Genomic DNA, 23,916 nt, shown 5'->3' with positions numbered 1-23,916 from the left:
ATGAACAAGCGTCCGGAAATAGGCGCACACCCATAGCTGTGAAAGGCAAGACAGTGGCAATGAGAATACATAATACACAGAAAATGCAGAATGCAGAATGCGAGGTGCAGAATGCAGAGTATGGGACGTAATGTGTGCAATGTGTGGAGTGTGCAGTGTACAGGTAATGAAAAGAAGAAATTTAAATCAAAAGGGCAAAATGCACCTCCCAGGCTCTCCAATAGCTGCCTACTATGTTCCTGCACTTGCGGGAGGTCGAGCTCATATAGCAATAAAGGGTAGCAAGGCCAGCGCCGCCCCAATCAAAGTGCCGAACCTGGGATAGGTCTACTAGAGCACTCAGCAGATGTAGGCCGACTGTGTTCCCCCTAACGGAGAACAATGTGGTCCCAAGAAGGAACATCAGGAATCCTCGGGCGTACTGCTTCGTGGCCTCAACTGTCTTGGGCACAGTCCCTCTGTACTGCTCTGTGAACCAGGTGTATCTGACTGTGCCTGATGATCGGTAGATCGGCGGATGGGCTCCGAGTAGATAAGTCCATGCTGCCTCGTACTCACCAATATCGGAATCATATGGGATCGGCCGACCTCCCACATTGAGGCCCGTCAGCATAGCAAAGACGTACGGGGTCATCGTCATGTCCTCGGTAGCTGAGAAATGGAAGGAGTTGGTGGTGTCTCACCATCTCTCTACTAGTGCACCCAGGAGGGTCCTACTCGCTGCAAGACGTGATAACCCCACGCAAACCCTACCTCATCAACAATCTGTCAAACATCGTCTGGGAGCTTGATGTACCACTCCTACGCTCTAATCGACCCATATCCCCGGGTAGAACGGGAAGCTACCTGTGTTCAAAATGAGCAGAAATACAATGTGAGTTATATTCAGAATGAGCAGAAATGCAGTGTGTAAGCGGTGTTTCGAATGAGTAGAAATGTAGTTTGTTTCAGAATGAGCAAAAATGTAGTGTGTAAGTTGTGTTTAGAATGAGCAGAAATGCAATGTGTGAGTTGTGTTCAGGATGAGCAGAAGTGCTGTGTATGTAAATGTGCTCAGAACGAGCAGATAAAATACAGAGCGAAAGCATGAAGTGTGCAAGAAATACAAAATACGTCGCAGAAAATGTAAGAATACAGTATGCACCTCGGCGCGTAGTGAGACAGGTGAGACTCCAACTCCCGTAGTAGCAAGTCCGCGGGTGCTCGTCGCGCAAAGTCTGTAAAATGATGAAAAGTGCTGGGTAGTAAGATGTGCTCCTCGGGATGGTACGTTGTAGGGTCGAAGGGCCGGGGTCCTAGGCGGCAGCGGAGTGATGTCGGGCTCCCTCTCCATCCCCGGAGGACCCTTGTCGTATGGAGCATTGTCAGCCATCTAAAAAGAAGGTGCAAAATGAGCAAAAATGAGCGAAATGAGCTGAAATTGCCAAAAGTCAACTCTCGGGAAGAGAAAAAGTCAAAGAAAGTCAAAACCTGAGAAAAGGTGCTAAACTTCGAGAGAAACATACCTCAAGTGGTGAAAATGGAGAAAGAAGCTCTGAAAACAAATTCTGATCGGTTCAAAGTAAAGGAAATCAGAAGATCTTAGAGAGTTAACTTCGCGTGGGGCGTTGAAAAACGCGTGCAAAGCCTGGATCTGAGAGGGAAAAGGGTCTAGGAAGGAAGAAGAGTGATTTTCGGCCTTGTGTGTGTGAGCATTTGTCTTTTGAAGTTGTGTATTTAAAGATCCGAACCTCAAAAGACCAAACTGTCCTGGATTTTACTAAATTGGTCGACCGACCAGTTTTTCAGGTCGACCGACCACCTAAGTGCTCTACAAGTGGTCTACAGGTGGTTTTGGTGCTCGACAACTCTCCAGGGTGGTCTTCACGGTCCCATTGTCCTCTTTGTGCGTTTTTATGCTGTTTGGAGTCCTTGGTTGTCGAGAAAGTGCAAGAAAAGTTCACTATTTTCGGCTCAAAATGTCCCTGCGGGAACTTCGATTCACGCCTTCGACGCACGGCTCATTATAGACACCCAATTTTTGACCGTCCTTAAGACTTGGACGTCATCGTTTGAACACTCGATGGTCATCTATGCTCGTGTTCGTTTTGAGTTCTCGAAGGTCTCAGCTACGCGCCTTGCCTTAGGATCTCTCAACTTGACTGTTTTGTTCTTGGTTGTGGACCAAGGACTTGTGGTTTTTGCACTAAGCGTAGGAAGTGGCTTTTTGGCCATCCCCTTAACCCACCGGCCATGGCCTGAGGCCACCGGCCTTGTTTTCTTGCTATCGGCTAAAAGTGTTGGCCGATCGGCACTGTATTTGGTCGGCCGGCCATTGTTTTGGTCGATCGGCCATATTTTCTGGCTGAGGCCTTTCCTTTGCCTTTTTCAGGTATTGTGCATGCCAGCTGTGCCAGCTGGTGAGCACAAACTCTGCCTTCTATACACGTGTATGGAGGGATTTGAACCAATACTTAGCTTCTCTTGGAAGCTTTGAATTGGACTTCTTATAAAAGGAGAGCCTCCCCTCCCTTTCCAGAGGTTCAGCCAACTGATATAGAAGATATATGTCACTCTCTCTCTATATCTCCTCTCTCTCTATAGTTGTGTGTGTAATAGTGTTCTAAAGGGTGTTCTTGTTCATATTTTTGCACTAAAGCACCTAGTGGTACACTATCCCTTAGTTACTGAGGTGCTAAGGAGTTCATTTCAGAGTTTTTGAGTTGGTTTTGATAAGAAGGAGGTGCTGGAGTTGGTGTTCTTGAAGTGTTCTTCAAGGGTGAGAAACTACTCTTTTATTCTCCATTTTTGCTTAAGCTTTAGCAATACTTGCATACTGTTTTAAGCTTAGTGTCCAACTGAAAAAAGTTCTGTTTTTATATGCTAAATATGTTTGTTTAAGGTTACTTTTGGGTTGGAGGTTGTCTACCCCCTATTAGGCTTTGTTTGGCCTTATTTTGTGACCTTCTTTCTGAGCTTTGAAACCTTTTTGTTTTGACCTTCTCACCACTGAAATCCAGAGGATTTTCTGTGGTGGAGAAGTGGTTTTGAGGTCTTGAATAGGGGAGGGACACCCCCCACCCTTTGTGTCTCATTAGCTTGCATTGTTGGCTCACCATAGTAGCATGTTTGCTTAGCATGTTTTGGCCCCATTTCAGCAAGTATTTGGTGTTATCTTGGCATGATATACCTCTGTTTTAAGCTGGTTTGTTGGTCTCCTGCATACACCATGTACTTGCCTTGTAATCTCTTTTATTGCCTTAACATGTATCTTGCATTCGGACCATCATGCTTGCATATTTCGGCTCAACTCCAAGGAACGTTTAGTCATGTTTCACTATGTTTAAGCTCTCTTTGGTGTTGATTTGATCATATATGCATTGCTTCGTATAGCCTTAGTTCATCCTAGCTTGTTAAGCTTTGTGCACCGAGTTGTTAGCATGCATTGTTTTGACTATTCTCATGATTTGGCATCGTTTGAAATCACATTTCAGTCCATGTAGTGTAGCCACACACTTATGTTTGCCATCTTTTCAATGCTTTGAAGAGTTGTTGTTTTGTGCCTTAAGATTAGGTCATCGTATATGTCTCCATGATTAGGTTTTGGGATGCCATCTCATTGGGTTTTGGGGCTTATTTTGACATATTATAACTCTGTTTTTCATTGCATAATTCATGCCATGTTTGGTTATGATAGGCGTAGTGTAATGCTCCCTTTGTAGCCTTGCATGCCCCTTGTTTGTGCCCATCTTTTTAGCATGTTTTGGCCTCATTCCATGCATGTTCTAGCCTTATTTTGGCCCGCCCTAGGACTGTCTCAGGTCACTTTGGCCCTTTGGGGCTTGGTTGATATGGCCATGGTGAGAGCCCTTTGACTAGCTTTGGGCATTGAGCCCATTAGCATGCCATGCTTCACTTGTGTATATGATTTGGCATCATTCTTCACATGATTTTAGAGCTCATTGCATTGTCATGTTCTCATGTTTATCCCATTTTACTCTTGGTTGAGGATAGTGCATCGTTGCCTATGTATGTACATTCAGGTCTCCCTTTTTGGTACCTGGATTTGGGTGTTTTGGCTACTGTTTTTGGTGCAGCTGAGGTTTATCCATCTTTAGTGTCAGTCCATGGATCATGCATTTGTGTATTGTTGTATGCTTATTGCATTGCATGTTGTTGCATCCTTATGGTTGGTGTCATTGTTGCATACCAATCACCTTGTGTATTTCCATATCTAGGTTGCATTGTAGTATTGCATACTTGTTGCATTGCCATGCTGTTTCCATGTTAGGTTGCATCACATTGCACTTGGCATGCTCATGTTACATTGCCTTACATTCCCATGATGCATTGTGCTTGGGTTGCATGCATTGCATTGTGTTTGGTTTGGGGTGTCAAACCAAACATGAAGGCCGAGGGACGTTTCGTACTTGAAGTGATGAAACGTGCCTCAACCCTCGATTGCCGACGCTCTTGATCAAGCATGATAGAGTTCTAGGCATTCATATGTTTTGTTGCATTCATTCCACATCGATTTGAACACTTGGCACCTTTGGCCATCATGCATTGTAATGCGTGATTGGTGGTCCGAGGGTCGAGAGCCATACTCCCTTGAGTTTATAACATGATAGGGAGGGTGGTTATGCACACATTATCTTATAAATGCCTTGCCATGCACTGTCTGTCCTCTGCTGCAGCAAAAACAAAATTCTGCAGGAAGATATGCCCGGTCGGCCATCTTCAGTGCCAGCCGGCTACCAAAATCTGGCCGAGAGCCTTACAAATAGTCGATAACCATTTTACAATGGCCGGTGGTCCTATCTCTTGGCCGATGACATCATACAGTTCTTAGGGAGTGGTTCCGAAATATCCTTAGGACTTGTGCAGTTTTCAGAGGAGCAAAACAGTGCAAACAGAGGCAACATGTGGCATGGCAAGGGGTTTCCGAGCGAGGCGATCGAGCATGCATCATTCAATCATTCCGAGGTGGAACTGCGGCGGCCTCCTTTTGTAATTAATTTGTTAACTAATTAAGGGTTTGTAATAATTAATTAGCTAGGATAGTTGATTAACCATTCGGTTTGTATTATTTATTCGGATCCTCCGTCGAGAGGGTGAATTTTGTAATAAGTGTGCGTGCATCTGTGAATGTCTTCCAACCCCACGTCTTTCTCCCTTTTACTTACCCACTTTCAATGGTTAGTTTTAGGTCATGTTTCAATTAGCATACTTGTGTTAGCATGTTTGCATTCATTCATTCGTATTGCACGCACCAGACTCGGCACATCATACTAATTGCATAGTGTTTCAATTCCAACTTGAATACGTGTATCGAGTTGTCGCATTTCACATACCATTCTTAGACTAGCTAAGCCTATTCTAGTTGCATTTTGCATGTGTTGCATTAGCCATCTTAAACATGAACTAGGATCATGCATGATTTCTATCTAGTTTCTTGTTTTGGCTTGGAGTACACTGTCAGTGTTTATGCTTTAGCATCTTGCATGTGTGTAAGTGTTAATATAACAGGATGCTTGCCATGAGGCTAATTGCTTATGTGATATAACTGCCTGAATGCCTGTGGGTGAAGGTTGGGTTGCTTGAATTGGGATAATTCATTGAAATCCGTGATTTAGCCTACTTGCGGGCAGCAAACTTCAAACCGCCTTCCAAACAAATGGATATGTAATGCTTTGTTCCAAATTAGGCGATCTAGTCTATATTTGTGTGTTGTGAGCATCACCTAGTAATTCTAGCTAATTAACCGGAATAAGAACGCATGCATTTTCAAAAACAAGATATCATGTTTAGTAGTGGCTGATCTTTGATCGGGCGAGCGGGGGTGCTCATAACTGACCTTCCCCAATCGTACCCGAGTTCCCGAGCCGAGGCAACTTTGGTGATGACGGACACATGGCCTTAAGCAATGAGTCAGGGTTTCCTAAATTTTCCCAAAAACAAAATATTTAGGTGGCGACTCTGTATCTGGCAAAGTAGTCCACACTTCGCATTTCTTTCTTAAAAATCAATTTTCCAAAACAATTTGCCGGATTTGGACTCTTTCGTGATTTATCAGTCTTGTATTGCACTTTGCGGGATCAGATTATGAACCGTGACATTTGAGTCCGATTTGTAGTAAGCCCCAAATGAACAAAACGGGATTTTCCCCGGGACGTTCGGGGACGTCTACAGTTTCTGGCGACTCTGCTGGGGACTTAGAGAACTTGACTCAAACTCATGATATCTTGTTTTGATTACACTTATGTGTCTCTTTACATTGCATTTGCATTGGTGCGCCTAGGACACTGTGTTTGCCATATGCTATTCCTGAACGGTTTGTCGGAGACTCGCTTCGAGAAGCGTTCCATAAGGCTGACCGGTTGCAGGCTCTGCCACGACGGGAACACAAACCCCGGTTTTAATCGGGGCATCCTCTTTGACCATTCGACCTAGTGCATATTCGGAATCCATAGCAACTATTCCAAATCTAGGACAAGTTGCTTATCCGATTGTAGGTTGTTTGAAAACTGCTGTGTGCGTAGTGAAACCCTAGCTCCTAACAATAGGATAAGGAAACCCTACCCCAACATAGGGGTGTTTTGGCCCTTACTTGCTTGTTATGTGCTTTTTAAGTTGACCTCCACAGGTATGCACGTATCAGTCTGCAAGTTTGGGTATCAGGCTTGCGGGCATCAGTACCAGTACTTTGAGAATCAGTTATATCTGCAGGTATCAGATTCAGATTTGGGGGCAGTGATTTGGGAACAGTGATCAGTGGTTGAGAACAGTCCATTCAGTTTATATTTACTAACTGTGTGTTGTCTTTATTTAAGCAGTTATGCTGTTTTTTTTTTCTGTTCATTATTTCCTTATTATGCTTTATTTATCTTTTTGCAAGGTAGTTTCGCACCATTGCATCCGACCAGGCAGATATCCCCCGAGCACTCTAGGTTAGAGGTCGTAGACTTAACCGATCTAGGGATCTGATAGACGGACAAGCAGTGTTCCTTTCTTTACCCCCGGTTACCAAACGGAGGTCAAAAAGGCGCAGTGTTTCGGCACAGCGGTCGTCAGATCAGTGGTCTACCCCATCAGTAGACAGTCAGGCTGAGGTCTTAGTTTCTACTGTAGGGACAGATATACCGGTTGTATAGATAAATTAGCGCGATATGGCAGGCATAGAGGAGATGATATGAGAACTATGCAGTAGGACGCTGCCCATCAAGCAGAATTTGCCAAGCAACAAGCCAAGGTCATGGCCCAACAGGCAGAATTAATCGCCAGGTTACAGCAGCAAACCGGAGCATTTACTTCACACCAAGTTCCTCCCCCGCCAAGAGTTCCCATACTCGAGGACACAGCACCCGTCCAGGATGATACGGACGTTCCAATCGGGCCGGCTCCGCCCCAAATTCTACCCCAGCTATCCAAAACACCTATCAACCTGCCGGATTCCCCCTTTGAGTTCGAGGTGGACCCCACGGCATTAAAAGTGAGCAAACTTGAAAAGCTGTTCAAGAATTCTCTAGGTATAAAGTCCATTCTGGATATTGAGGATGGGTACACTGACTCGGCTGTGACGCTGCCAGATCAGTTTAAAATGCCACACATCGACCGTTTTGACGGGCCTGGGGATCCTATGGTGCATTGACGGTTGCTTTTGGATATACTGAGGCCAATGGGCCTCTCCAGATTACAGAAGCTTTCTTTGTTTGGCCGGACCTTGTCAGGTGTAGCGACCATCTGGTATGCAAAACTGGAAGATTCCGTCAAAAGAAACTGGGAGGAGATGGCCGAGGCCTTCATAGCTTAATACTCCTACAATACACAGATCGAGGTCACAACTCGTGATCTCAAGACCACCAGGCAAGAACCGAAGGAGGGCTTCTCCGATTTTGTGACCCGATGGAGGGCCAAGGCCTCAATGATGACCATTAGGCCTGTTGACAAAGATCAGATTCAGATGGTTGTGCGCAACCTCCAGCCCAAGCTTATGTAGAAGATGATCGTTCTCTCCCTCCCCACCTTTGCAGATTTACATGAGATAGGGGTGCAGATCGAAGACGCTATGAAGTAGGGCCTCATTGATAATGAGAGAGAACAGCCTAAGAGAACATTCAACCGCAGTATGAATGCAGGCACGAGCAGCGTTGCAGCTGCTTGATCTTCAGATGTGAGTATAGTTACCACCACCAATACCCCAAGAGCCCTTGCAGTTACGCCATTCACCGGTGCGTCCGGTAGTAGCTCGCAAACAGCCAGATACGCTCCCAAAGGCTAAAGAACCTTCACTCCACTATATATGCCCCTGTCTAAAGCTTTAGGGGTTTTAATCAGAAAAGGGCACTTGAAACCCCTAGAGCCGCGGCCATTGCCAGAAAAACTACCCCCCTCCAATAACCCAGCGAAGTACTATGTGTTTCACCTACAGCATAGTCATGACACCGACCAGTGCTATAGATTGCGTCACGAGATTCAAGATCTTGTCGACAACAGGGTGATCGTGCCTCCGGAGAAACCGAATGTCACAACCAACCCTCTCCCACCACATAACCAAGCTCCACCTCCCAAACACATCAATATGATCCAAACTGGGGTTGTGCCATACGACCCTAGTATATATATCACCCCTTCCCACCTACCCAAGCCGGAGGTGTTCATTCCTGACAGCACTGACTTGTGCTTGTTGGACATCTCCCAAACCCAACCTAAAACGGTGGTGGTAGCTGTTGAAGATAAAAGTGGGTCGATTGCGGAGGTAGACGAGAATGCAAATACAGAGCCTGAGAGGTCTGCAAGCTTCATGTATAACCTGAGCAGTTACATTACATCAGCAGGCCAGGCTAGGCCGAATGTGGAATTGCCAATAGGGGCAGGGATTTGTGTAGTCCGGGAGGATGGACTCAATCAGGGGCTAGATGACTTAGCAGATCTGAAGGAGGACATCGCGAACCTTCAATTCTTCAACGAACAAGACTCGGGAGACGTGACAGTCAACTGGTTTGATTCCGATAGGGCAGCGGAGTCTACTGGGTGGCTTGACGACCAGCCGGATGTTTTTGAACAACCTCAGCTAGAACAGGGTCCGTCAGGGACGGGGACATCAACTGTGGCTGGAAGGGCCGGGAATCTGGATGCATCGCCGGAGAGCGCTAGTGTTAAGAATTTAGCTCGGGATCCAGGCAATTTGAATATAGGAGATTTTGAACAGCAAGCTACGCTGAAGCAGTTTGAATGGGAAAGGATCGAAAATTCTGAGAGGCTCAGAAAGGCCAAAGCCCCTGCGGGGACAGAACGTGTTGTGTGCACAGGAGCAGAGCATGCTGCGGGCACGGGAACAGAAGGTGCTGTGAGCACAAGAATAGTTGTGACGGAGCTGGACAGGTGTCCGTCGGCTACCGATGGCATATGGTGGTAAGATGACGATCTATGTCTTACGCACACAGATGAGGACTGGGGGAGTAACCAGCCGGATGATACCTGGTACATTGGCGAAGTTGATCACATGACTAGGAGCGGGCGGTATTTCAAACCCCAATACGTAGATCAACCAGAGGTGTCCGGAAAGGACAAGGAGTCGGAGAAGCAGAAAGAGAAGCTACTTGAAGAAGAGGCTGCACTGAAGCAGTTGAAAAAGATACAAGCAGACATCTCCATCTGGGGACTGCTTATGGCTTCACGTGTTCGTAGACAAGCTGCCCTATCGACAATGGACAAGGCCAAACTCTCAATAGACACTACGCCTGAATAACTGGTGGGATTGGTTTTTCTGGGAGGGGTTTCCCCAATGTTGACCTTTTCCGACAAGGCACTACTGCCTGAGGGTACGAATCATAACAAACCGCTCTACATCTCTGTGGAGTGTAGAAACAAATGGATACCGGTGGTTCTTGTCGACACGGGATCCGCTATTAACGTGTGCCCGTCAAGGACGGCATATATAATCGGGTTAAAGCCTGCGAACTTCATACCCACAGCCCAGATGATAAGGGCTTATGACAATACTAGCAGACAGGTGATGGGGACCGTGAGGATTCACACTAAGGTTCTTCCGAGACAACACGAGATTGATTTTCATGTCTCAGATGTTCTTATGACCATTAATCTACTCTTGGGGCGGCCGTGGTTGCACCAGGTAAAGGCAGTCTCTTCTACCCTGCATCAGATGTTAAAATACCCCCACGGGAAGGGGGTGGCTATAGTTTTTGGGAATTCGTCAATCCATCCGCCGCCAAAAGTGTCTACACCGGTTTTGGAAATCGAGCATGGCACGGAGGATACACCTATCAGGTTTTACCCTAGTCGAGGCCTGGGTCGTTCAGAACATCTTAGTTGTTGATGAGGGGTTATATGTCAGTGCACAGTCTGTGTACCTCATGAATAAGCTTCCGCATATCCCTGGGATGGGACTAGGAAAAAGCGGCTAGAAAGGCATTGCAGTATCGGCCATAGTGCCGCATAACCCGCATACCTTTGGTCTGGGTTATCTACCCACCAAAGAGGATTGGGTGAGGAAAGGCAAGAAAATGGCTGGGAGAGCCAGAGCTAAGCAGGCAGGGAAACATTTTGAGTTGATGCACCGACCTATTCAGGGTACCCTGAACGGACGCTTTGTCTGGGAGGGGGAAGACTTTCAATTCTACAGCTTCCCAGAGCCATGGTTGAATGCCAAGAAGAGGCACCTGCCGGGATATGAGATCTTCTTTGACTTACAATTGTCTGGGGATGATGTTGCCAAGGAGGAGACAGACCCATCAGCTGAGGTTGAGCAGTGTGAGGAAGTGGATTCCGAGAGCACCAAGATTAAAATGGGGGTAGCACTGACTAGTCTACTTTTAGATCCTCCGATCGTACATGAGTGCTTGGGGGATGATCTCTCAGTGTCCATGATTGGGAATGAAACGGCTGTGAGCCCACCTTCAAACATTTTGGATGCATCCACTGCACCTTCCCTCGTCTGGCAGTACGAGGAAGGCTTTTTATCAAGTAGCACCGGGTCAAGTAGTGAGCCAGAATCTGATTCTACCGAGTCTGTAGGGTCAGAATCAGGTTCCAGCTCGTCTGAGTCTAAGTCCAGTATTCCTGGGGGTGACAACCCGGATGCCACAGTCCTGTCTGGGTCGTCTTTTTCTTTTTCCTTTTAGTCTGTTGTAATAGAGGAATCAGGCGACTTGGAAGTGATTAATGAGAATGGAACGGCTGTGGCCCTTAAGTATTTTTCTGGGCCCTTGATTTATTGCATTAATTCAGACTTTCAAAATTTCGATGAAAATGACGAGGAAGAAATTCCTCTGGTTTTGAAATATTTGCTAGAACAAGAGCAGGAGAGGTTTGTAAAATCGCTAGTTGACGAAATCATCCAAATTAATGTTGGTACTGAGAAGGACCCGCGGCTGGCCCAGATCGGGTCCACGTTGTCTTCGGAGCAGCGCGAGCGCTTAGTCGCTTTATTAAAAAATTTCAAAGATGTTTTCGCGTGGTCCTACGAAGACATGCCTGGAATCGATCCTGAGATTGTACAGCACTGGATCCCTCTTGACCTAGAGGCCCGACCTGTCAAACAGAAGCTCAGAAGGATCTGCCCCGACTGGGCCATCAAGATCAAAGAAGAGGTCACCAAGCAAATTGACGCAGGGTTCCTGCTAGTATCTGAGTACCCAACTTGGTTGGCTAACATAGTTCCAGTACCAAAGAAGGGTGGCAAGATTCGAGTATGCGTGGATTTTAGAGATTTCAACAAAGCCAGTCCGAAGGACGACTTTCCTCTGCCGCATATTGATGAGTTAGTGGACCTCACAATGGGGCATGCATTGCTCTCATTTATGGATGGCTTTTCAGGCCACAACCAAATTGTAATGGCACCCGAAGACCGGGAGAAGACTGCTTTTACCACACCGTGGGGGACCTACTGTTATAGAGTGATGCCGTTTGGGCTGAAGAATGCTAGAGCTACATATCAATGGGCCGCGACCATGATATTGCATGACATGATCCACAAAGAGGTTGAGATGTATGTGAACGACATGATTGTCAAGTCCAAAGAAAGAGAGGGCTACTGCATGGCCTTGCAAAAGTTCTTCTAAAGGATCAGAGAATTTCGGCTGCAGCTGAATCCTCAGAAATGTACGTTTGGCGTTACAGCAGGGAAAATGCTGAGGTTCTTGATTACACAGAGAGGTATCAAAGTCGACCCTTCCAAAATCAAGGCCATCTTAGAAATGCCACTACCGAGGACTGAAAAGGAGGTGCGAGGCTTTCTGGGTAAAGTACAATTCATAAGACGGTTTATTTCTAAATTATCCTTGACTTGTGAACCACTCTTTGGCCTCTTGAAGAAAGGAAAGAAATTCCAATGGGACGACCGATGCCAAGCTGCTTTTGAACAGATCAAGCACTGTTTACAAAACCCACCCGTGTTGTCACCACCTGAGCTGGGGAAATCGTTGATTTTGTACCTTTCAGTAACTGAAACTACAATGGGCTGCATGCTTGCACCGGAGTCTGAGGACAAGGTAGAGAGAGCTATCTACTACCTGAGCAAGAAGATGCTAGATTACGAAACCTGTTACACTCCGTTGAAGAAGGCTTGTCTGGCTTTGGTATGGGCTACCAGGAAGCTGCAGCATTACCTGTTAGCTCACTCTGTAATGTTGGTTTCAAGATTAGATCCCATCAAATATCTTTTCGAGAAACAGGCACTTACGGGTAGGCTAGCTCGTTGGTTGCTTCTAGTTTTCGAATTCAATCTGAAGTATGTGACTTGCAAGTCAATGAAAGGGAGAGCGGTAGCAGAGTTCCTAGCCGATCACCTAGTCGAAGAGGATGAAGCAGTTGAGTATTTATTCCCAGACGAGGCCATTTTGCATGTCGAAGACAAGTTTTGGACGATGTACTTTGACGGAGCGTCAAACCAATACGGGTATGGGAGATGGGTGTTGCTGATAGCACCCGATAATTCTCGTATTCCTCTAGTATTCAAACTCCGGTTCAAAGTCTCAAACAATGAGGCTGTAATAACCCGACCCTCGTATGTGTTTCTATCCAAAATTTCAGTCCCTTATTCTGTGCATTTAAATGCTTAAAGTAAGATTTCATAAGAAATTAAGTTTAAGTACATGGATCTCATGATTAGAGATCTAGATCTGTTTGGTAAGAAAAGAACATCTGTTACAATTATAATGTTTGAATCAGAAATTGGAAGCTTTAGAGGCCTAACTACAACAAATCTTGCTTAGCATCTAAGAAAGAGAATTTACTGAGTAATTGCCACTTAACGATATTAGTTAAACATAAGCACCGCATTTAAGGTTTTCCAAATTCCCCAACTGTTCAATTCTCAAGCCCAAAAGGACGAATGTGAATTCCCCATGATTTTTTTCCCGTTCTCTTTCTTTTCTCTAACTGTCTCTTCTATCTCTCAAGAAAAAAGTTTCTCTCCAACTTTCTCTGTGCTTCTCCGTCCTTCTCTCTTTTGTTCTAGGAACTAATTAGCTTGGGCCCCTAATTGTTCCATTAGTTTAAGTGGCTAAGTTTAACTCAAACTAATCCTGCTTAGCCTTTGAGAAAGAGAATTTACTGAGTAACTGTAGCTGAACGATATTAGTTTAACTTAAACACCTCATTTATGATTTTCCAAATCACATAAGTGTTCAATTCTCAACTCCAAAAGGATGAATATTCCCTTTGATTTTCTTCCTACTTCTCTTTCTTTTCTCTAACTTTCTCTTCTTCTAGCTCTCAAGATAAAAGTCTCCCTCTAACTTTCTCTGTGCTTCTCCATCCTTCTCTCTTTCATTCATGGAACTAATTAGCTTGGGACCCTAATTGTACCATTAGCTTAAGTGGCCCAGTTTAAGTCAAACTAATCTTGCTTAGTCTCAAAGATAGAGAATTTACTGAGTAATTATCGATATTAGTTCTAGCTCTCAAGAAAAAGGTTTCTCTCTAACTTCTCGGCGCTTCTCCATCCTTCTCTCTTTTTTGTTCGAGAAACTAATTAGCCTCGGCCCCCTAATTATTTCATTTGTTCAAGTGGCGAAGTTTAAATCAAACTAATCTTGCTTAGCCTCTAACAAAGAGAATTTACTGAGTAATTGTAACTTAACTTATTCACCCAAAAATTGTAACTTAACAACCATTAGTTTAACTTAAACACCTCATTTAAGGGTTTCGAAATCTCCTAAGTGTTCAATTCTCATGTCCAAAAGGTTTTTTTTTTTTGGGTAAGTAAGTCATAAAATAAAGACAATGAAATTTACAAGTTTACAAGGACATACCCCAGATACGCCCAACAACAAATAATAAAATAACAAAACAATTACAAACCCAACAGAAACTACCACTACACCCCTCTAAGAAAGAGGGGGATATACAAGAACAACAAAGTAACAAACAACCCAACTTTGCCCATATATCCTTTTTGTCCCCAAGTAACCCCTACCATCAGAGATAATAGAATGAAACTTAGGATGAATATATGGGCAAAGATACAAAGAAGCACCCCAAAAACTTGTAAAACACGACAGGCACTCACAAAGCTACAACTCTCACGCCAGAAACGAAGGATACCACCAACCCCACGAGCCCCCAGTCCCTACTGTAGATAAACACATGGAATCCAATAAGCATCCCACTCCTCACAGCCGTGACATCCAAGCCACTTAACCAAAGCCGTAACGGAGGAAAAAATCTACCCCATGAGAAATCCCAACAGAATCACATGAAGCTAGTACGGTCAGTAACCATAAGCCACGGTCTTGAGAGTTGTAGTGAAAAAACAATAGCCCCGCTGCAGCAAACCAAAACATAGCCAACAAAACATGAGAGCAATCATCACATCCCCCAGTCCCTTCCTGGGTAGATCACAAGCCTCAAACCCCACGGCAGTGTCCCCATCACTCCATGTCAGGCGTGGCAGAGCAATCAATCAAGATGGGTCACATGAAGACAAGAAGCGACCAGAAAACCAGTAGCTATCCTCCCGCTCATCTCCCAGTCTCTAACTCGGCTAGTTATCGAACCACTATTCCCCATAGCAGTGACTCCCCAATCACTCTTGGCGGAGATGGCCCAAAACTAACCTCATATCGAGTCACATGAGGATCACACGATTAATCATCATGAAATAATCGACTACAAAAGATTCGTTGCATTGTGGCTAATCAAAAATAAATGGGCACGCCAATAAAATTGAGACCCAATACAATTGAGCCCAAGAAAAGGCCCAAAATCAACAAGGCCACGAGCACCCTGAAAGGAGGCCCACGGACGCCCACAGTAAATAAACATGGACCCAAGAAAGGGCCCCACCAATATCTTCATAAACCCAATTTGCCGTTGGCTAAAAAATTGCCCACTGCCACAATCCACTTTACGCCCCAAAACTTGGAATAAGATTACCAAGTGGGCCCCAGCTGCCCAGTCCATTAAGCCCCCAGTCAACAACCAAATATATATATAAATATATATATAAAGTTGAAAAGTTAATACCTTCCTCATCATCAGCCCCATGTAATAGTTGATGTACACGGCACCCAATAGTTGATCTGCCCCAAGACCCACGTGTCATCCTTGAGCAGAACATCAGCAAGCTTATACAGTAAGCTTTGGCGGAAAACCACTCGACAGACCACACGTAACCATCACGCTCCATCACAAAACGTAACTACTAGCAACATCGACTGGCGAAAAAACAGCCATGGCCGGAGCATATAGAACACGTGATGCACACCGTTCTCACAATCATTGTACCACCGTTCTCACAACCCCCGGAACCAGAAACAGTCACCGCAAGCATGTGACGGTGAACATCAGCAAAACAAGGACGTAAGTTACCATCTTCACTCACCAAACCAAACGAGAGACATGCACATCACCGGTGAATCGAAAAAACAACCAGTGTCGGAACTGAAGACGTTTCCACGCCTGGAGCACTAACCCCGTTTTCCAAATCCATCGGATGAATCCAGCTTCACCAGCCCAACTCGTTGGAAATTTCTCTGAATACGATACCTGAGCTATCGGAACAATGCATATGGAGTCAACACCGAGTACTGACCCAAACCTGCACACTCACAGAAATACTACCACGCTCCAAACCCAGAACACACCAGTGCCGGAGCTAACAAACTTTCCATGGCCGGATAAATCTGCCACCGTACCCAGCCTAAGCAATCGAAAGAAAAACAACTTGGTCACCCAAGAACACCCCAAACCAACCAAGAAGGATCAAGACTGGACAACTCAGAAATTGCAATGGAGCACTAGAAACAACCATCTCACAGCCGAAAACCACCAAGCTTGAAAACTTTGCTCACTCAAACTCAGACTAGAGTATAGGAGCCAAAACATCAAGCCTAAATAGCACCAGAACTTCACCTTTTTGGGTGGATACCAGAAAAGGTTAAACACTACTAAATCTGGAGAAAATAAAACCAGATTTAGCAACAACACACAGCAACGCCCAAACCAGAAAAAAAATCTGATAAGGAAACCTCAAAACTCCATGGGTAACAACGGTGGGAGCATTCTCTCTCTAGATTTTAGAGAGAGAAGCTCTCAACCTAATCCCCTGAAAACTAATTCAAGAAGAACATTTTCTCATTTGTCCAAAAGGTTGAATTTGAATTCCGCCTGATTTTCTTCCTATTTCTCTTTTTTTTTGCTCTAACTTTCTTGTGTAGCTCTCAAGAAGATAGTTTCTCTCTAACTTTCTTTGTGCTTCTCCATCCTTCTCTCTTTCGTTCGAGGAACTAATTAGCTTGGGCCCCCTAATTGTTTCATTTGTTCAAGCGGCGAAGTTTATATCAAACTAATCTTGCTTAGCCTCTAACAAAGAGAACTTTTTTTGGGTGGATAAGTCAACAAACAAAGAGAACTTCCTGAGTAATTGTAACTTAACAACATTAGTCTAACTTAAGCACCTCGTTTAAGGTTTTCGAAATCTCCTAAGTGTTCAATTCTCAAGTCCAAAAGGTTGAATTTGAGTTCCGTTTGATTTTCTTTCTATTTCTCTTTCTTTTCTCTAACTTTCTTGTCTAGCTCTCAAGAAGATAGTTTCTCCCTGACTTTCTCTGTGCTTCTCCATCCTTCTCTCATTCGTTCTAGGAACTAATTAGCTTCATTAGCTTAAGTGGCCAGGTTGAAATCAAACTAATCTTGCTTAGCCTCTAAGAAAACGAATTTACGGGGTAACTGTAGCTTAAAGATATTAGTTCAATTTAAACATCTCATCTGAGGTTTTCAAAATCACCCAAGTGTTCAATTCTCAAGTCCGAAAGGATCAATTTGAATTCCCTGTAATTTTCTTCGTATTTCTCTTTCATTTTCTCTAACTTTGTCTTCTACCTCTCAAGAACAAAGTTTCTCTCTAACTTTATCTGTGCTTCTCCATGCTTCTCCGTTCTGTTCTAGTAACTACATAGCTTGGGTCCCGTAAATGTGTCATTCGCTTAACTGGCCAAGTTTAACTCAACCTAATCTTGCATAGCCACTGAGCAATAGAATTTACTGAGTATTTGTACCTTAACGATATCAGTTTAACATAAGCACCACATTTAACTCACCTCCAACAGGCGATACTACACATATAGGAGATGGTAACTGTGCCAACTCCAATTCCAAAACAGATGCAAATGTAGCAGATGGGTTAGTGTGAGAGGCTCCTCCTTCTCTCTAGAAACTTCGTTTCTAGGGTTTGCATTCAATACTTCACTGAACTGCGGTTTCTTGTTTTGAAATGGAAACAAAAGATTTGACTAAAAAGGGGAACATTAATGCTATACTAAATGAAGAGAGAGGCAGCGAGTTGAGTGGTCTTAGTGGGTCGTATGGTGAGTTTAGCCCTAAAAGTCTAAATCTCTCAGAAATAGAGTTAGAAACCCTAGTTGTGCTTGCACAAAATAGTGAGAAGAAACCGAGAGGGGTTACGGTGAAATATCTGAAATTGATTTAATATTTGGAGTCAGCATAATTTTTAAGTAATAATGAGTATTTTTGTGAAAATTCAATTTGGAACGATTAAATTGATTTAATTTTGTCCTATTCACCTTGTATCCATATATAGCCATGTTCTTTAGATGTTTGACTTAGACTTAGAGCTCCGCAAAATATCTTGAGAGAAAGGGAAGAGAAGAAATTGAGAGGAGGAGTTCTTCAAGCTAAGGATTGGGAGAATCAAGAAGATTTAGAGCTCCAGGTATGTGAGTTTACTTGAAGTAATTGGCAATCATGCAAGCTAGGGTGTGTGTTGGTTAAATTGAGAGATGTAGTATCATGGAATTGGTTTGAAGTTAAGTTAGGTTAGGGAGTAGAAGTTCATTATATTCCTTATCATTGTATTCATTATCATTCTACTTCTTACCCTCACATGTTTGAACTCATTTATGGCTTTGAATGATTGTGTATATGGTTGGTAATAAGTTAGAAGAAATTCAAAGTGTTTAACTTATGTTGTGAACTGTAAGGAATTGAAGAATCAATTCATGATGAAATTGATACATGTTTGACATGTCTTTGTACATAAATTTTGAACCATGTTACATCAATTAAAAAGCCTATTTCAAGCCTCAGAGAAGCTCACCAAAAGATGGGATTTTGTATAAATTTTTGGACTGTTTTGCACAGAATCGTCGCACGTGCGTGGGTCATGGCCGCACGTGCGGGAACCCTAGCCGCACGTGCTGGAGTCATGGCCGTACGTGCGGGGAATGAGGAATTTTGGCATGTTGAACACTGCTATAAAAGCATGTGCGGGGCATCACTGCCTCACGTGCGGGGGTATTTGCCGCACGGGCGGGGCTCACAGCCGCACGTGCGGCCCATGCTGAGAAAAACGGTTTGCTCCGTTTTGCGTGTTCAATTCTCGAATATTTTTAGAAATTGTATTTTATGCTGACTAATGTTGTAAAATATGTTTGAAGTGAAATGACTCAGGAAATGACTCAGCAAAGAAAGATGAACTAAATTGCAAGTTGTGAATGTGTACAGGATGTGCTTCGGGAGGAACTAGCACGCCATCACAACACTGTGAATAGTAGTACTGTTGTAGTACGCTTTCCTACAGCTAATGATTGGTAATTGCATTCTGTTAATGCACACCAATTATGTAACTTGGTTGAATGTTAGTAAGGATGTGAATGAACCATGTAAAAGAATTTAAATGTTTTTATATGACTTCAGAACTCGGTAAGACTTTGATATCTAGGCCTTTGGCCATTCCGTTTAAGTTGTTAGAATATGAAACAAAGTGCTGCACGGAACTAAGTGCTACGAAGTGAGTCACCTCTAGAATCCGTATGAGACACCTCTTGGGTTCATACATGCATGTTTAAGGCTTAGTGCCAATACTCAAGGGCTCAATGCCAATATGTTCAAGGGCTCAATGCCAACGTGTTTAAGGGCTTAATGCCAATATGTTTAAGGGATATTGCCACTTCGTTCAAGGGCTTAAAGCCATTATGTTTCAAGATTAGGCCCAAGGCTGTTCTGAAATTAATACAGAATCAGATTAAACATGTAATTTCTGTATTTATACGCATTGATTCGTCTTATGATTTAAGTTGAACATCAAATTATATATGTATTACTATTCACTGAGCCTGGCTCACTCTGTGTTATGTTTGCTTCTGTTGGTAACCAACCGGGAGGTCAGTCCTAACCCATGAAGTCCATTCTCTTTGGTCGACCTCTACGTGACAAGGCCTAAAGGAAGCCACTTCCATTTTTGTGAAGTTTTGTTAAGATGTTGGCTTGTACCCTAATTTTTGTGTAGGGTGGAAAGTACATAACTTCTTTAACCCAATGTTTTTGTTATACGCCCAAATGTAGGGCCGGGTCTGTATATAGATATGTATATAACCGATGTTCAGGTGTATGTTTTGGATTTTATTTACCTGTCATGATGTTTATGATCCTGGCATAGTAGTAGTAGCTCAATGGAGTTTGTTTCTATTATTTAATGATATTAAATGCTTCCGGTAAGGCCCCGTATGGTATGTATATCAGGTTAAATGTCCGTTTTTGAATAGGTCATGCCCAAACTTTTAGGGGCAGGTTTGGGGCGTGACAAGTGGTATCAGAGCCTGAGTTGCTATCTCACACACGGATCGATTGAGCTTTAGGGTGTCTAGAAAAGACTTAGGCATTTTGCATGACATCCTAAAAGTATATGAAAAGATCGATGGCAACGTTAAGTGTACTCTGATAATGCTAACAATTTTGAACTATGTCTATGGTATATAATTGATTGTTGTGTAGATTATGGTGAGGACAAGGACAGAAGGCTTGAAAGATGCTACTTCTGCACGGTTGGATAGGATGGAACGAATGATTATGCAAATGGCAGAGACCCTACGACAACAACAACAACAGCCACAGCCTCAACCGCCACCGCCACCGGTACCTCCACTGGCAGTACAGGATTTTCAAGTTGAGGATCGAACCATTAGACTCGTAAAGGATTTTAAAAAGATGAAACCACCGTCATTCAAAGGGGGGATAGAACCAATGAAAGCTGAACCATGGGTATTAGGAATAGAGAAGTTATTCGAAGTTTTCCCTTGTACCGAAGCTCAAAAAGGTGCAACTGGCTGCCTTCACTCTTGAGGACAAGGCACGAAGGTGGTGGATGCTTACAAGAACTATACATCAAGGATTGACATGGGACAGATTCCTGGAATTATTCTATGATAAGTATTTTGCTCAAAGTATGCGAGATAAGAAGGCGACTGAATTTGAAACTCTTAGACAAGGGAACGAGACCGTTGCTGAATATGAAGCCCAATTTGCGGAGCTAGCCCTGTTTGCACCTCATATGGTAGACACGGATTATAAGAAGGCACAGAAGTTCGAAAGGGGATTACGGGGTGCTATCCTGGACCGAGTTAATATGTTGAAGTTACCCACTTATGTTGATGCGTTGGAAAGGGCTGTTATAGCGGAAGGAAATATTGCTGCTCAGAACCGACTTTCCGAGTGGAAAGGGAAAAGGAAAAACAGTCAATGGTCAAAGGGGTCAACTACTCCACCAAACAAGAAACAAAATTCAGGGACATCAAATGCTTCTACCCCTAGTCAAGATTCAATTCCTATTTGTTTAGAATGTGGAAAGAAGCATCGTGGAACGTGATATCAGAAGTCCAGAGCCTGTTTTCAGTGTGGTAAAACGGGCCATTTGATAAAAGATTGCCCTCAGAGAAAGCAACAAAATGGCAATAGGGCTGCTACCAGTTCAGCGGGGTCTACACCACCTACCAACACTAAGTCAGCTGCCAAGCCTACTAACAATAAAGACACTGCGAGACAAGGCAGGGTGTTTGCATTGGTTCCGGGAGATGTGCAAAATGCGGCAACAGTGGTGTCAGGTACATTTATGGTTCACGGTCATTCTGCTTATGTATTGTTCAATTCTGGCTCCACCCACTCTTTTGTGTCAAAACTATTTGCTCCTAATGTAGATAAAACTGAAGAAAAATTGTCTTATATGTTGTGTGTGTCTTCACCTATGGGAGACTCTATGATCTGTGCTTCTATATATTTAGCTTGTGAACTCTAACTTGGGGATATTCAGAAATATGCTAATTTGTTACCTCTCGACATAATCTATTTTGATATTGTTCTGCGAATGGACTGGTTGAGTGAATATGGTGCAACTATAGACTACTTGACGAAGCAAATTAGCTTCCACCCTCCGGGACAATCAGAGTCTACTTCTCAGGGTCAGGAAGTGGCCTCTCCACCATATTTGATTTTTGCAGCAAAGGCTTGTAAACTTATTCAGAAAGGGTGCCAAGGGTATTTATGCAGTGTTTTGGAAGGGCAGGTGATGGGCAGAAGTATTGACATGATTCCAATTGTCTGTGAATTTTCAGATATTTTTCCGGAAGAATTACCGGAGCAATTAGTGAACCATGAAATTGAATTTACCATTGAAGTGATACTGGGAACCCAACCTATCTCTAAGACTCCATACAGAATGTCACAAGCTGAAATCAAGGAATTAAAGATTCAGTTGTAGGATTTACTTGACAAGGGGTTCATTCGCCCGAGTGCGTCGCCTTGGGGTGCACCAGTTCTGTTTGTGAAAAAGAAAGTCGGATCACTCCGATTATGTATAGACTACAGGGAGCTTAATAAAGTGACAATCAAGAATAAGTACCCATTGCCACGGATCGATGATTTATTTGACCAACTACAAGGGGCACAAGTCTTTTCGAAGATTGATTTACGATCCGGATACCACCAATTAAAGGTCAAAACTGATGATGTCGAGAAGACAACTTTTCGAACCTGGTACGGTCATTATGAATTTCTGGTTATGCCCTTTGGAGTAACTAACGCACCAGCAACATTTATGGATTTAATGAACCGTGTTTTCAAGCCCTATTTGGACGAGTTTCTGGTGGTCTTTATTGATAATATCCTCATTTACTCAAAGAATGTGAAAGCTCATGAGAACCATCTTCACTTGATCCTTCAGACTCTTAGGGAAAAGAATCTGTATGCAAAGCTGAAGAAATGTGCATTCGGGCAACAAGAGGTGGCATTTCTAGGGCATATCATAACAAAGGAAGGAGTTTCTGTTGACCCACACAAAATTAAGGCGATCGTGAATTGGCCAACTTCCACTAATGTGACTGAGGTGCATAGCTTTATGGGATTAGCTGGATATTACAAAAGGTTCGTTCAAGATTTTTCCAAAATCGCAGTACCGCTTACACAACTGACTCGTAAGGGAGTTTCATTTGAATGGTCTGTAGAGCGGGAATCTGCTTTCCAAGAATTGAAAACAAAATTAACTACAACACCAGTGCTGGCCTTACCATCCGGAATTGAAGGGTTTGTAATCTATAGTGATGCTTCGCAGAAAAGCAAAATGGAAGGGTTATCGCTTATGCCTCCTGACAGTTGAAACCCCATGAGAAGAATTATCCCACGCATGATCTTGAGCTAGCAGCAGTAGTCTTTGCTTTGAAGATATGGAGACACTATCTGTATGGCACTACCTGCGATGTGTACACCGACCATAAGAGTCTCAAGTATCTTTTTACTCAAAAAGAGTTGAACATGCGGCAGCGACGGTGGTTGGAACTTATTAAGGATTATGACTTGCAGATTCATTACCATCCCGGTAAAGCCAACACAGTCGCAGACGCGCTTAGTCGGAAGAATATGGGAAATTTGGCAAATTTGATTACAGGGCAAAAGGAACTAGCAACTGAACTGGTTAAAATGGAAGTAGACCTTGTATTACATGGGCAAGAAGCTATAATGGCAGTAGTGATGGCTCAACCGACCCTACTTGAGGAGATTAAATTACATCAAATGGAAAATGAAACTCTAAAGAAGACATGTGGAGAATTAGAGACAAAACCAAAACCGGGATTCAGTTTAGTAGACTCGTTGCTCAAATTTCAAAACCGAATATGTGTTCCCAATGTGTTGGAACTTACACAGAAACTGATGGAAGAAGCACATACCTCAAGATTTTCAGTGCATCCAGGGAGTACTAAAATGTACCGAGATTTGAAGCAAAAATTCTGGTGGCCCAGTATAAAGAAGGAGATCGCGGAGTTTGTCTCTAAATGTTTGCAATGTCAGCAGGTAAAAGCGGAGCATCAAAGACCAGCAGGTTTGTTATAACCCTTTCCAATCCCAGAATGGAAGTGGGAACATCTAACCATGGATTTTGTTGTGGGGTTACCACGGACCCTTCGGGGTATGAATTCAATATGGGTCATTGTGGACCAATTAACTAAGCCCTCTCACTTCCTACCAGTGAAGACTCAATATAATGCAGATAAACTGGCAGTAATTTATATGAATGAAATTGTAAGGCTTCATGGGGTTCCGGTCTCAATTGTGTCAGATAGGGATCCAAAGTTTGTTTCCAGATTTTAGCAAAGTCTAGAGGAAGCAATGGGTACAGAATTGAAGTTC

At 43.6% G+C, this 23,916-nt stretch overlaps 1 protein-coding gene and 1 pseudogene across 1 annotated transcript; both read left to right on the top strand.

Moving 5' to 3' along the window:
- The first annotated feature begins 20,686 nt into the window (after window positions 1–20,686).
- On the top strand, window positions 20,687–21,994 carry LOC145819168 (uncharacterized). Its single transcript, XM_082913129.1, has 3 exons — window positions 20,687–21,102; window positions 21,196–21,430; window positions 21,548–21,994. The coding sequence occupies exons 1-3, from the start codon at window positions 20,687–20,689 to the stop codon at window positions 21,992–21,994; spliced, it is 1,098 nt and encodes a 365-aa protein (XP_082769255.1).
- Window positions 21,995–22,330: 336 nt separating this feature from the next.
- LOC145819162 (putative mitochondrial protein AtMg00860 pseudogene) lies at window positions 22,331–22,888 on the top strand (annotated as a pseudogene).
- Window positions 22,889–23,916: the final 1,028 nt, after the last annotated feature.

This window comes from Camellia sinensis, chromosome 1 (genome assembly GCF_055761805.1).
Source record: "Camellia sinensis isolate YWXY chromosome 1, ASM5576180v1, whole genome shotgun sequence".
Taxonomy (NCBI): Eukaryota; Viridiplantae; Streptophyta; class Magnoliopsida; order Ericales; family Theaceae; genus Camellia; species Camellia sinensis.
Note: the sequence above shows the minus strand (reverse complement) of the source record. Positions and strands in the feature narration are given on the sequence as shown.

Bases quoted from the DNA above. Each gene is read 5' to 3' on its own strand.
- LOC145819168 (XM_082913129.1), top strand. From the start codon at position 20,687: ATGCGAGATAAGAAGGCGACTGAATTTGAAACTCTTAGACAAGGGAAC. The intron at 21,103-21,195 runs GTGATATCAGAA...AAATGGCAATAG, and splicing joins GGAAAGAAGCATCGTGGAAC to GGCTGCTACCAGTTCAGCGG. The intron at 21,431-21,547 runs GTAGATAAAACT...GGGGATATTCAG, and splicing joins CAAAACTATTTGCTCCTAAT to AAATATGCTAATTTGTTACC.